At 36.6% G+C, this 13,763-nt stretch overlaps 1 protein-coding gene across 1 annotated transcript in view; it reads left to right on the top strand.

Moving 5' to 3' along the window:
* Positions 1 to 9,792, top strand: part of LOC106075344 (FMRFamide peptide receptor frpr-18-like) — a 29,963-nt gene extending 20,171 nt beyond the window's left edge. Inside the window, exon 5 of the mRNA XM_056007785.1 lies at positions 8,476 to 9,792. Coding sequence (XP_055863760.1) covers positions 8,476 to 8,870 — 395 coding nt within the window. The 3' untranslated portion in view covers positions 8,871 to 9,792. The remainder of the gene's footprint in view (positions 1 to 8,475) is intronic.
* The last annotated feature ends 3,971 nt before the right edge of the window (positions 9,793 to 13,763 follow it).

The raw sequence follows: 13,763 nt of genomic DNA, 5'->3' as shown, positions 1-13,763 counted from the left end.
TGTAAGTGATCTAGGGCAGTCCGTCGTCAGTATACCTCTATCTAAATATATATACCTCAAGACTACTCAAGAGTGAAGATACCTCATTTTGTCAGGTTTATCTGTTTATTGTGAGTACGGAAAGTCACCTGAGTCTACATATCTAGTATCTACAAGCTGACCGTTGGATCGAGTCACCTTGTCAGGTTTGTTTTTCAAGCTATTAATTGACTGTTGCAGTGTTGCTGAGCTTGGAATCTAATCTACACACGAGTGATGGTATACCCTACTACCACACTGCGTGACCATCTATTCAACTTGTAAAGTTGACTAATTTATATTCATCAAAAGAGAGAGTTGGACTTAGTCATTTTTTTTACCTCTCTTGAGACAGCACCACCAGCTTGTCTCAGTATTGACTTATGTTCCTGACCTGAAGACAGAAGCCAGCACCATACCAACAGATCATCAAGTGGAACCGGAACCTTGGAACCTGACCAGAGGACTTTATCTGAGATTCGTACCATACTGTGGCAGCACCAGGAGAGATTGGCCTAACTCAGTACTGCCTGTCGAATAGCCATTGTGGGAGCACACCTTGCCTTGCCTAAGACTAAGACAGTGGGGAACTTGTGTGGAACTGACCGTTGTAGCTCCGTGGACTGAACAAAGGGGATCTAACTAAAGATAAGTTTATTTTTTCTCTCCATTATTATTAAATTAAGTCTATTAGGGACAGTAGATCTTTGTTAAGAGCAGGTTGCCTGATAAGGGCGTCATTATAGGACACATTAGAAAGTGGACCTGCTCCATTTAATAAAGTCTCGATGATTGTTTAGATTGTCTTGTTTTGTTCGTATCCACGTACATTTTATTTTTTTTTAGAAGTCAAGTGAAGTTATCTTTATTTGTCTCTTTCAGTGTATACTTCCTCTAAAAAGTCTCATCTCATTAGAATAGATTTATTTTTTTTGTGTCTTATTATGTTTATTTTACATTATTCTAATTATATATTAGTAATTTTATCTTAAGTAGATAAGGTAAGCCACGTTTAATCTAGATTATAAATTCTAGATTGTTTCCAGGTATTAACTAAATTGTTATACCTATGAGAGCCTTAGATCTATTTTATCCTGAGGACAACTGAGTCTAAGGAGTAATTATTTATAAATAGATCTTTTGTCCCGATTAATCGGTTGACATTATTTTATAGATGTGTTTAAACACAGTCTAATTGGTCAGAATAAAATTTTTTGTCAGTATCACTGGATTGTGATTTACTGTTGGAGGTATAATATTGATTTATCTATTTGAAGTTGTATTGAAGTTGTATTGAATCTAGACTAGTGACTAGAATAGTCCTAGGGGTATTTATTGGCAAGAAGTAAGTCCATTGAATTAAGTATTGAGGTATTGATAAAGGTATATGATATTTGTTTATGTGGCCTAAAGTAAGTTCACTGAATTAAGGTGATATAAAATTTTGAGTTGTATTCAAGTATTGTGGCTGTGAGTAAGTCCACTGAGGTAATATTTCTTGATATAACATTGAGCAAAGGTATTTAAATATATAAATATATATATATATATTACAAGAAGTATTTGAAAGTGAGTTTTTGTGAAAACTAAATTGTGATATTTAGGCCAATAGGGAGGCCATATCAAAACTATATTGAGACATTGTTTAAAATAAAATAAGCATAATGGCAACAGCTCCAAACTTTGATTATATGGAGACTTTTCGCCAGCAAATTATTGCTGAGGCTAAACAGCTAGAACTTAAAGGAAAGGACCTAACTAGCTATGTACAGCAAATGGTGACAATAGAGAGAGATAGAATAGATAAGATAGAAATGGAAAAGAATAAACTAGATGCACAATTAATAAAAGAAGAAGCAGATAGGAAATTACAATATGATTTAGAGAAATTGAGGTTAGATGCTGAATTGAAAAAACAAAACACAAATGATAGGCCTACTGTTCAGAGTGAAAACATAAACAATAGTAATAATACAAGTAATGGTAATAACATGAATGAAAATAGGGATAATCAAAGTACTAATCATTGGCTTAGAAAGAAAATGCAGCCCTTTCAAGAAGATAAAGACAGTATTTCAGACTATTTAAAGCGTTTTGAGATCAAAATGAGCAGTTGTAACATAAGAGAAAATGAATGGTCTCAAATCTTACTTGATTTTGTTCAAGGTCAAGCATTAACTATTTGTCAGAACCATGATCATACCATTCAGAATAGTTATGATATATTAAAGAAAGAGCTTCTTAATGCCTATGGTCATAATGCCAGTACATTTAGGAAAAAATATTTTGAAAATTTTCCTAGTAGTCAGATAGATCCTCAAACAACAGTAAATCTTGAAAAAGATTATTTCAGTAAATGGATGTCATTTGAGCAAATAGATCAAAGCTATGAGGGACTTAAAAACTTTTTTTTGATAGATAACTTTACAAACAAATGTGAATCTCAGTTACAGTCATTTATAAAAGAGAGAAAACCAAAAACTTTAGAGGACATAGTTATTATTATGAGAACTTACAGCAGTGCTTATCCTAATAATTCATTTTCAAATAAAGACAAGAAACACATTGATTTTGTAGGATATAGTAAAGAAACTAAGAGTAAAGATAGACATGAAAGCAGAAATGATAGAAATAGAGATAATAGTGACTATAGAGAGATAATCTGTTTTAATTGTCAAGGTAGAGGACATATTGCAGCACACTGTAAACAAGTGAAGTACAATAGATCAGAAAATAGGAATAATTACAGAAAGCAGAGCAGGAAAGTTGAGTTTAAAGAGAACAGAAACAGAAATAACAAAAGTAGAGTGTATTTCACCAATGATAGGGATAGTAGAGAAAGTAGTGATAATGAAGAAGTAGAAGAGATGAACTATTGTTGGGGTGTAGAAGAAATAAATTTTGCAGAAGATGAAACCAGCAGAGTGAGAGTACACTCTGGTTTTATCAATGGGAAACCTATGAGGTTTATCAAAGATTCTGGATGCAGTACAGTTGGAATTAGGAGTAACTTAGTTAAACCAGATTGTTTATTAGGCTATGAGAAAAAAGTAAGGTTGATAGATGGCAGTATCAAGCGCTATCAAGCCTGTAAAGTTTTCTTAGAAACACCATTTTATACTGGTTATTGTAAAGGTTTAGCAATACCAGGATTGTCTCATGATTTGCTTTTAGGCAATATACATGGACTAAAGGAACTGACTCAAAGAGAGATAGATAGCGGGAATAGAAGACATGAATACAAAATGAGACAAAGAAATTCTTATGGTAAAGTAAGAAGAAACATTATTTGTTTTAAATGTCAAAGAAAGGGACATATTGCCAGGCAATGCAGAAGTTGTGACTATTCAGATAGAAGATCTGACCATTATGAGTATGGCAGAAATTTTGATAGCAATACCTATGATAGACAGTATCATAGAGGGAACCCTCAGAGAAGATGTAACTCTGATGAGTACCAGGGTACAAGGGACAATTGTAGGTCATATGGACCTTACCAGAGAAGAAATGGAGAAGCAGAATATAGTTGGAGAAAGTAAATTCTTGATGGTTTACTTATAAGTATATATAGATATATATACTAGCAATGGTTTAATTGTATAGTGCATGAACATGTTGAGTTCTTTTAGATTGTAAATAAGTTGTATATGTTATGATATTTATTTGTATGCTATAGTATGGCACTCATAAGCCCATGTTGATGAGAAAGGGAAATACTTTGAAGAGTTACAGTGAGATAAACTGTTGTAAATAATGATTATTCATTTTGATTTGTTTATGCATGTATATATATGTATATGTTTTAGTCAATGGGTATGAATAAGTTGTTTATATATGGACTATATATATTTTATTTCCTTTAAAGGAAGATAACTCAGTAAAATATAAATTGGGAATTTTATTAAATCAAGGGAGATAATTATAAAATTTCAATAATTGAAGTCAAAGGTGTAAATTAAAGTAAGTATGATCATCTACAGTCATTATTTTTTTTATATAATCATTATCATCCATTAGTAAAAGGCTAGGTCAGTTTGGAAATGGTAAGTGGAGAGAAAATATACTTATTGGTACCCAAAAAAAAAGTTAAGTAGAATAATTTGGAAAGCTGTTTTGACACAAATATTACATTTTGTCTGACAGGAAAGGTTTGGTGTGATGTGAGGCGACCAGCCGTGAACATATAGCCAATGACAGTATTTACTCTGAAAAACTCTGATTTATGCCTATGGAGTCAGCAAAGGCATCTTCGTATGTGGACTATATACATGTGTATTTACTCTGAAAAACTCTTGTTTTATGTCTGTGGAATCGACAAAGGCATCGTCATATGGGGACTGTATACATGTCTTGATGGACTTAGTACTATTGGTTGGTGAAACTATTACACTGTACTATACTATTTTATCGTCAATGAGTGATGATTAGAACACCGCATACCAGATATTTTCTTACTAATAACTGTATTGGAACTGTATTGTTTTCTTGGTGTCAACATTCAACTACAGTGTGAACTTTGTGACATAGGAACATGGACAATTTTACCAGGGAACTGATGAAGATGGGAAACATTATGATGTCCATCAAGATCAAGATATATGTTTGTTTTGTCTTTCCCCAAAATTTTGGCCATATATATTGTACAGACATGACAGTAGGGATAGTGTTTTAGACTGAAAAAAAAATTGACAAAATTTTTTTTTTTTGATAAAGGGGGGAGGAAATATGTAATGACACAAGATGCGTAGAAGTTGATGTGAATCGGGTTTTTCCTAAGTAATGTGACGAGTAAGAACAGAGTAGGATTATGAACAAAAAGAATAACGGACAAGACGCCTAAGAGGACGACGCTAGGCTAGCGACGACAGAGGACTGTGCCCTTTTTATTGTTTATTAAATTGTTGAAGTTATCAGCCTGCGTTATTAAGTATATTCTTGATTCATTCTGTTGTTGTGTCATATGGACTCGCATGCACCAGTAACATATATATACTCATCAACAAAATAGACCATCAACAGGGGAGAATTTTTAAAATCCCCTTGGCCCCCCCCCCCCACTAGAAGGGGGCCCCAAACGAGTGTTTGAAACTGTTTGGTTTTTTTATATTAAATATTACGCAAAACGAAGGAGGCCCCCCCCCCCGGGACCCCGTTTCTTAGCACTTAAAAACATTTTTTGGTCTATACAAAAGGCCAAGATCTTCTTCATTTATATTCAAACGTTTCAATTCAAGTAATTAGAAACTAGAGAAGAGAAATAAAAAAAAGTACTAAAACTGTTATGTGTACTGTTATATTTTACAATTAACTGTGTGCACAATTTTTTTTTCCTTTGTGATTTTTTCCGCATAGCTTTTTGAGAAATACATTATCTATAGTGGGTAGATAGTTTAGATAATTTTATTGCTTCAACAAATGACTACAGTTTTCACCTCACCATTACTGCTATAACAAAAACAATATAGATGTAAACACAAACAATATTCTCATACATACAAAAATACATACACGACCAGCGCCTGATGAATTTGGGCTCCTGTGTACTTTTCAGTGACGTCGAAAGACCTTGAGACACCCCGACTAAAACTGGAATAAAGGAGTTTTAAAATATTTCTGTTTTGGTTTTAATGGGGAGGAGCTGACCACTTTGTCCACATCTGATGTAAGTAAAAAAGAGTTCCCAATTCAGACCATGAGATATATAGGGCAGATGATGTAAAGGTCATCTGTTAATGATGGTGTCATGTGGCCAGCACAACGACCAACCGCTTTTACTTTTCCCCTACTAATGTCAGGTACCCATTAGAGCTGGATTGGACTGAGAGGCGCCCTAAATATCCCGATATTTAAAATACCAGTCTTCACCGAGATTCGAACCCAGGACCCTCCCTTCCGGTTCGGAAGCCAAGCGCCTATGATCTGATGTAGTCAAATGGTACTGTCTCTCGCTATCTGCGAAAAGGCCTATGATCGTTGTGCAAAGTGGATGGGGATATCAGTTCCTGGGATTTGTATGTCATTTGTGTCGATGTCTGCCTGTTCGTTTGGTTAGCGCTAAGGATTGTTGTTCAGTGGTTTCGATGGTCCATCTTAGGCCAACTGGTGAAAGAACGCACCCCTGCAGCGCCCCAGTGCTTATCTCTCTCTCTAGTACCTGACACATAACCATTAACTTTTATATTGTGTGGGCGTTTCTAAGAAAGTTTTAAACCTACACGCTTGCATATTTGCGAACAGTCAAATCAGATAGATCAGGGGTGGGCAACCATTTCCTATCGAGGGCCGCATTACAAAAATTTTTGCGAATGGGGGCCCGCATATATTTATATATATATATATATATATATATATATATATATATATATATATATATATATATATATATATATATATATATGAATGAACAGGCATATCTATTGAAAAGACCAAAACAAAATGGAGAAACACTTTCGACAGATCATGTGTGGTTGTCCCAACGGTCCAATCAATATCACAATCATATACATTCACACAAACTCTCACAATTATTCAATATGTTACTTCTAACAGTCACACACACACACATATACACAAGCTCACTGACATACACGCGCGCCACCGTCTGCTCGCTACATTATTATCATTTGTTTTGTTTCAGTACAATATAAATTTAAAAAAAAAAAACACTATTGATTTGTTACCTAACCATAATCAACGACCACGTCTGCTCTGTTCAATCCTTTGTATTATCATTTCCGTTGCTAGCGTTTTTCTTTTTAACACGAACAAAAGATTCACGTATGGATAGATTTTTTAAGTGTTTTTTTTTACCGCTTTCTCGGGTCTTCCTTCGTCATAGACTTGTATTCTATTGCCTGTGTGTGTGATCGTGTGTGTGTGTTCGTGTCCCATCAGTTCGATAAGAGCACAAGTGTGGGGGAGATTTAGCCAGACGAGTTTTCTGGAAGACGTTTGAAATCTTAGAATGCAGTCGGAGAATGAAAAAGAAAATAAACAAACACAACAACACCGACCTAAAAATTTCATTCATGAGCTGCGAGAGTTGTGTTTTTTTCTCCTGATAAACACTTCTGCCGCACGGGCCAAAGGGAGATTATTAATGCAAAATAAAATCTTCTTAAAAATGTCTGGGAGATTTAAGGATTATTATTTTTTCAAACCCAGCAAATTATTTCAATAATGTTCTCTCTTTTTTTATTTGTTTCTCTGCAGATTTTCCAAATCATACCACATAAAATTATGAACAAATTTGTGGCTGTTTTAAATACATAATCAGATTTTGTATCCAGGGCCGATGTGGAGTACGTGGAGGCCCCTACAATTCTTTGAAAAGCTTTAATAAAGATCCACCTATGAATGAAAATACTTTTAAATTAAAGCATGCTATATTTGGGGGAGGGGGGGGGCGACGTTTGATCCTTGTAAATTTAATCTTACTTTCCTTAAAAAATATTTAATATACATATGTTTAGTTTTCCTATTATAATTTTTTTTGAGTTTAAGGAGGGTAAGGCTCTTGGTAGACGCCCTGTCGTAAGACCGGAGATGTATTTACGTACTCCGAGCATGCTACAATCGTACACTTAAAAAAAAAACAACCTTGAAAGTTTCTGAACCGTCGAAATTCGGATTTTTTTTTTCTCTTTTGTGGCGACCCCTTTCTTGTTGAGTCCCCCTGGGCTCTAACCGCCCCTGCTTTCCCTTAAATCCGGCCCTGTTTGTATCATTCTTAAAAAAAAAAAAACTCATGTTGTTAGAGCGCCACTCTATTTCCATTATATAAATCGTATCCCTAGTTGCGTTATTTCTGAGACTGTGTGCGTGTGCTTGTGTGTGTGTGTGATTGTGAATGTTCTTTAAAAGTTCAGAAATTTTCAAAAGATTGGTTTATTTTTTCATATTACCAATCACTATTATGATGGGTCACTAGTGACACACCTGTCAATAAAGAAAAATGTTAGTGTAATGTTATTTCGCTCTATCGTTCATAGTGCTTTAAACAAATATATATCAAAATCAGCTAATTGCTTATAAAACTAAGGAGCCACTCGCTGTAATGAAATTCCAAACTCCCTTTATTTTGATTCCTCTTAAACTTGCATTGCAGCAGGGGTGTAGCCAGAAATATTCAATCGTTTGGGGGCCCTGGGGGGGGGGGGCTTGACCTCTTTGGGGGCCACTGCATTTTGCGTAATATTTAATTTTTAATGTAAAAAAAAGCACTCATTTGGGGCCCCCCTCAAGTGTGGTCCTGGGGGATTTTCAAATTTTCCCCCTCCTCCCCCCACCCTAACTACGCCACTGCATTGCAGAAAATGATTCGATCGTAGTTTTCTTTTTTTTTTAACCTAAGAAAATAACTTGTGAATTAGACACTTTTTTAATGACTTAAATAATTTTCTAGACTTATGATCTCTAACTATAAAAACGTAATGATCATTATTGTTACCATTTCAGGCCAGCATCGTAACATTCACTTCTTCTGCCAGACGCCTTACGGTCCCATAAGCATCATGCTCCTTGCAGTATCCATAGTTTTCCTGCTTATCCACACGCCGAGTCACGTGTGTAGGCTGTACGCCATCTTCATCCGGTTTTTCAGCGATGACCTGCAGGCGTTCCTGTATTCCTTGGATCTGCAGCGCCGCTCTGAGATGCTTTATTACCTGAACTACGCCGTCAACTTCTTCGTCTTCTTTGTGTTCAGCAAGGCGTTCAGGCTTATCTGTCAACGCTACCAATGCTTTTGTGTCTGCGGGCGTCAGGTAAGCAGCGCTCCGTTCGACAGTCAGTTTGAAGAGTGTGTTTGCAAAACTACGAGCCAAGAGCAGCAGCAAGAGGAGCTGATCTAGAGACCTTCGAATTTGGTGTTTGTGACATTTAATTTGGTATTTGAGAAATTCAACTTGATGTTTGAGAAATTTCAACTTGATGTTTGAGAAATTTCATCTTGATGTTTGAGAAATTTCAACTTGATGTTTGAGAAATTTCATCTTGATGTTTGAGAAATTTCATCTTGATGTTTGAGAAATTTCAACTTGATGTTTGAGAAATGTCATCTTGATGTTTGAGAAATTTCAACTTGATGTTTGAGAAATGCAACTTGATGTTTGAGAAATTAGACTTGTTGTCAGATACAACCTGATGTTTCTTGAGACATTAACATTGATATTCCTAAAGACATTTAACTTGATTTTGTTTACAACATTTGTGACTAAAAGTTTAATTTCCACAGAAAGTTTGTATGTACACATTGTTAAAGTACTATGTGGTATCTATATGATATACATATCGCTTGACTGACAACGTAGCCTCGTAGTTAGATAATATTTAGTACCCGATAAAGTATAAAAAAAAAGCCTTCCTAATATTAGTTTGCTTTCTACTACTGTAAGTGTAGCATGCAACAAAATAGAACCACAGAGAAACAAAGAGATACAAAATAATGGCATCTAGAGTTTCCATCAAATATTGGGTCAATAGCAGCACCTGGAAAAAAACTTCTTGAGGTGCAGTTTTCAGTTGATTTGTTCCCATTCAATCAAACGCTGTAATGAAATGGGAATTCTATAACCACGCCCTCGCTCAGACGGAATGAAGCTGTAATGACCAGCTGTTAAGGAGTGCATTCTCAGTTCACATCTCTTGGCAGAGCCTTATGGATGGTGTCTGTACAATTACTTACTTAGGAAACGTCTAGATATTGCGTAACGTCAGTAATAATAACCCCCGCCTCTTTCTTGCAACAAATTGGAACAAACTTCAATTACCCCCCCCCCCACCAGTACAGTAACATAACAAGAAATTTTGAATTCTACATAAGACTTCTTTATTTCTCTTTTTCGGCGCTCTGATGACGTATACAGCCCCCTTTCCCTCCCCCTTCAATACTGTACATATACATCAGACAGCCGCCGGAAGACCGGTGGAATACCCATGATGTTAAAAACAATAACGGAGTATTTTTATTTTTTGCAATAGTACTTTTGAAAACCCGTGGTATAGCCCAGAGGCGGCCTTAACAGTGTGATGGACCCTGAGCGAGTGTCATATGCGAGGCCCTATATATATCGTACCTCATCACGCTAACGGGGCTCGCGCGCCTCTAACGCTGTTGGTGAAAATGTCGATTCGTTTTTACTCTCTCAATCAATTTTTTTTTTTATTTCTTGTGCCTGATTCTTTGTCTGAATCTTTATCTGATTCTTTGACTCTCTGTCTCACTCTATGTCTGACTCTTGTCAGACTCTCTGTTTCTTGAAGTTCATATTGCCAATAGGGTCAGAAACAATTATCTTTGTGGTGATCACTGCTTGAGAGTTGAATTTAGCCATGTCTCCTAAAATACATTTCAGATTATGGCAGCCGCACGGAGTGTAAAATGCTTGACTGTTAATGTGACTAATGTGCGACTTTAACTCCATGGTGTTTTCCCTTCATGTTCGCACCATATCCCTGGCTACAACAATCGGCCACGTCCAGACCAAGGTTCTCCTGCACGACGAGAAGAGCCTCTGACACAACATTTCCTGCTGCGTTTTCAACATCTAGAAATTCGATGAAGTGTTCTCCACCTTAACGTCTCTATCTGATACGTCCACAAAACGCAAATAGAAGGGACAGCTGCTCTTTGATTGATTTTATTAATAACTTTCCCATTTACTTCTGATCCCATCAGGTCCATAAGCTCGTTTTGAATTCTAAGCCCGAAGTAATATCCTAGTTTGTGAGAACTGATCTGGTTTTTGAAGCTGACGATGACAATGGAATCTCCGATCACGGCCCCCCCCCTCAGGTCAGGGGTCTAGGGCGTGTGCCCCACTTGCCACCTCCTAAGGCCGCTACTGGTATAGCCCTTCCTCGAAAGTGGAACCTGCGAAAGTCAAGAATCTCTGTCACTGCTATTTCATTTTTTTTTCTCTTTTGTTTTGTTACTAACAAATATTCCCCCCCCCCCAGGTAACAAATAATTTGTTACACCCCTATCATCCCTCCTCTCTTAGTTGTTACGTAATATCCAAACGTTCCCTTATATTACTGACCTGAGAAATGGATAACTTCTCTTGTTAGAACTACCATGCAAGAGTAAAGCTTATAGCTGGTTGGATAAGTTGGATTTTTTGTTGGAAGACATTGAAAATGTGTAGACTGCGGTGTATGTGAGTTGTTGTTTTGTTTCTTAAGTTTCATTTTTGCTTTTTATTTTTCTCATCTCGTTCGCGAACTAGCTGCAATATTTAAAATAGCACCTCAGAGGCCTTTTCGTCGAGATCTCATGTAATTAAGACTGACCCCATGGTATTGGTCATCCTTGAAGAGTATTAATCATTAAGATGTCTTTAAGTCGCATTGAGCCAGCCACACGAACCAAACATTCCTTATTCCGCCTTGCCTATCAGCTACAAAGTAGCTGTACTTTTGTAGCTGTACTATGTTAAAAATGAAGATTTTTTGTGACGATATTTTAATGATTTGTGAAATTACAATATACAAATGTATGTTTTTTTTAAATTAAAATTTTAGGTATTGTTTATTTATATGTTAATATATAAAACTGAAATTGAATAGAATAAAATATTGTATTGTTCAACGAATAGTTATTGCTTACAACGTTACTACATATCACTTGTCGCAACCTGAAGAGTTCTTTCGTTAACATTGTCAACACGGGAGTGCATCTCTGTTGTCACGGTGCTGACATATGTGTATCGAGATAGTGAGACATTCAAGAAAAAGTAATCACTCACGCCATAGCATCATCCTATGTGTTACAATAGTAAAGCTAAGTTTCCCTTTCAGATCAACTTAAGTCAGGTACCCAATAGAGTTGGGTGGACTCAAGGACGCCTTAAAAATCCGGAAATTCAAAGTCACAGTCTTCACGCTTAACCCCCTCGGCCACCGCGCACCCATCACTGGTCTAATGTAATTATACAAAGCACTATACAATGATATGTCCACCCAACTCTAATTGGGTACCTTACTTGAATAGGGGAAAGTAAAGGCGGTTGGTCTCTATGCTGGTCACATGACACCCCGCATTTTAAACGTTAGCCAAAGAAACTGATGACCTTAACATCATCTGCCCCATAGATCGCAAGGTCTGAAAGGGGAAACAACATTTTATGTGTAACAAAAAGGAAAGGAAAAAAAAGTTTCAACTTGAAGATTAGAATATGAAAATTGCGAATTTTTTTTTTTTACAATACCTCTCTTCAAGTCAGAACTCAAAAACGGCTCTTAAGATTTCTTGAGTACGTCTCATCGGGAACTAGTATTACAAGACGCGTTGCACTCTATTCGGTCACTTCTGTGCACGGCGACGAATAAAACTCCACACGAGAGAGCCTTTGGATTCTATCGCAGAAGTACGTCTGGAACATCCCTACCAACGTGGTTAACATATCCTGGCCCCGTGTTGTTAAAAAGAAAAAATAGATCCTCTAAGTATGACCCATTAACAGAAGAAGTAGAGCTTGTGAGCAGCAACCCTCAAAACGATCTTATCAGAATACCTACGGGCCGAGAAAAAACAGTTTCTTTAAGATTGTTGGCGCCCAAAGAAAAAGACTGTTTCACTGAGAATGTGAGACCTCCTGTGCTGAGAGACAGTTCTTTCGGGAATGCGACACCCTCACTGCAGAGCGAAACAGAAAACAACGCAGAGAACTATTCTCTGAATCCACCTGCTAACCAATCAACCAAGTCATTCTTATCGGGGAAAGTGGACTCGGTTGAAGCCCCGACCATCGAGTCACCAAGTAACGTTGTTGGTGCTGATACTGATAGTACTGATAGTACCAATCCAACCTGCCGATACAACCTAAGAGGAAGAAAATCAAAATCCAACTACAGGGTTTAACAGACTAATGTGTTCGATAAACAGTTTGCTATTAACCAGTATTACAGATGTGTTTAGATGTTTATGTTTTATTCATCTTTGTATTTTGTTTTGACTCCCTGTGGTTGTGTTATATGTTTACAATTTAAACGTGCGGTGAATGTCGTGAATTTTTTTTTTATTCGATTGTCGCCCCTAGTGTTTGTTTACATTTGTTAGACTGTGTACTGATCATATTTCGTGTTGTGATCTCTACTGTTTGTGTAGATGTTTGTCATTTAGTGTAATAAAGCTTTGAATGTAACATGGTTTTGTTATTGTTGAAGTACGACATTAGGTTATTATAATTTCTTCGTTATCTCGTAGCTCTAACCTCGTTGTCAATGATGTCATAATAATCACGTGAATAGCGGTCACAAGGAATGCATATTTATCTTGTTTAGGGACGCAGGCTTGGGACTCTGGTGAAGTCAAGCCTGATCTGTAGTTGCATGAACCCTATTTGGCCATTTTCCATGGCATTGGGTTGTGGGCATCGTGAGCCCAGCTTGGACTGTTGCATGTGACTATGGTGTGCTTGCCTGTTCACTAGTTCTATGTTATATAATTTTACCTAACTTAGGCGCGCTGATTTAGTATTTATTATTATGTCTAAACCAGCATTTATGCCACATTCTGTCATTGAATCATTAAAACTGTGTTACCTAAACTCTCGTTGTTAACTAGTATAAGTTAACATATTGTCATTACTTGTTCTCTTGATAATTACTTAATATATTAACTGAAAGACTGCCTGGGTGTCCGTGCAGACGAGCCATGGCCAAAATTACAACCACGACACAGCGCAGTTGGATCTTTAATGTGCAATATCAGCCTATTTCCCCGGCTTTCATGTCTCTTGACC

This window comes from Biomphalaria glabrata, chromosome 13 (assembly GCF_947242115.1).
Source record: "Biomphalaria glabrata chromosome 13, xgBioGlab47.1, whole genome shotgun sequence".
Classification (NCBI taxonomy): domain Eukaryota; kingdom Metazoa; phylum Mollusca; class Gastropoda; family Planorbidae; genus Biomphalaria; species Biomphalaria glabrata.
This window is presented reverse-complemented; position numbering and strand designations above follow the sequence as displayed.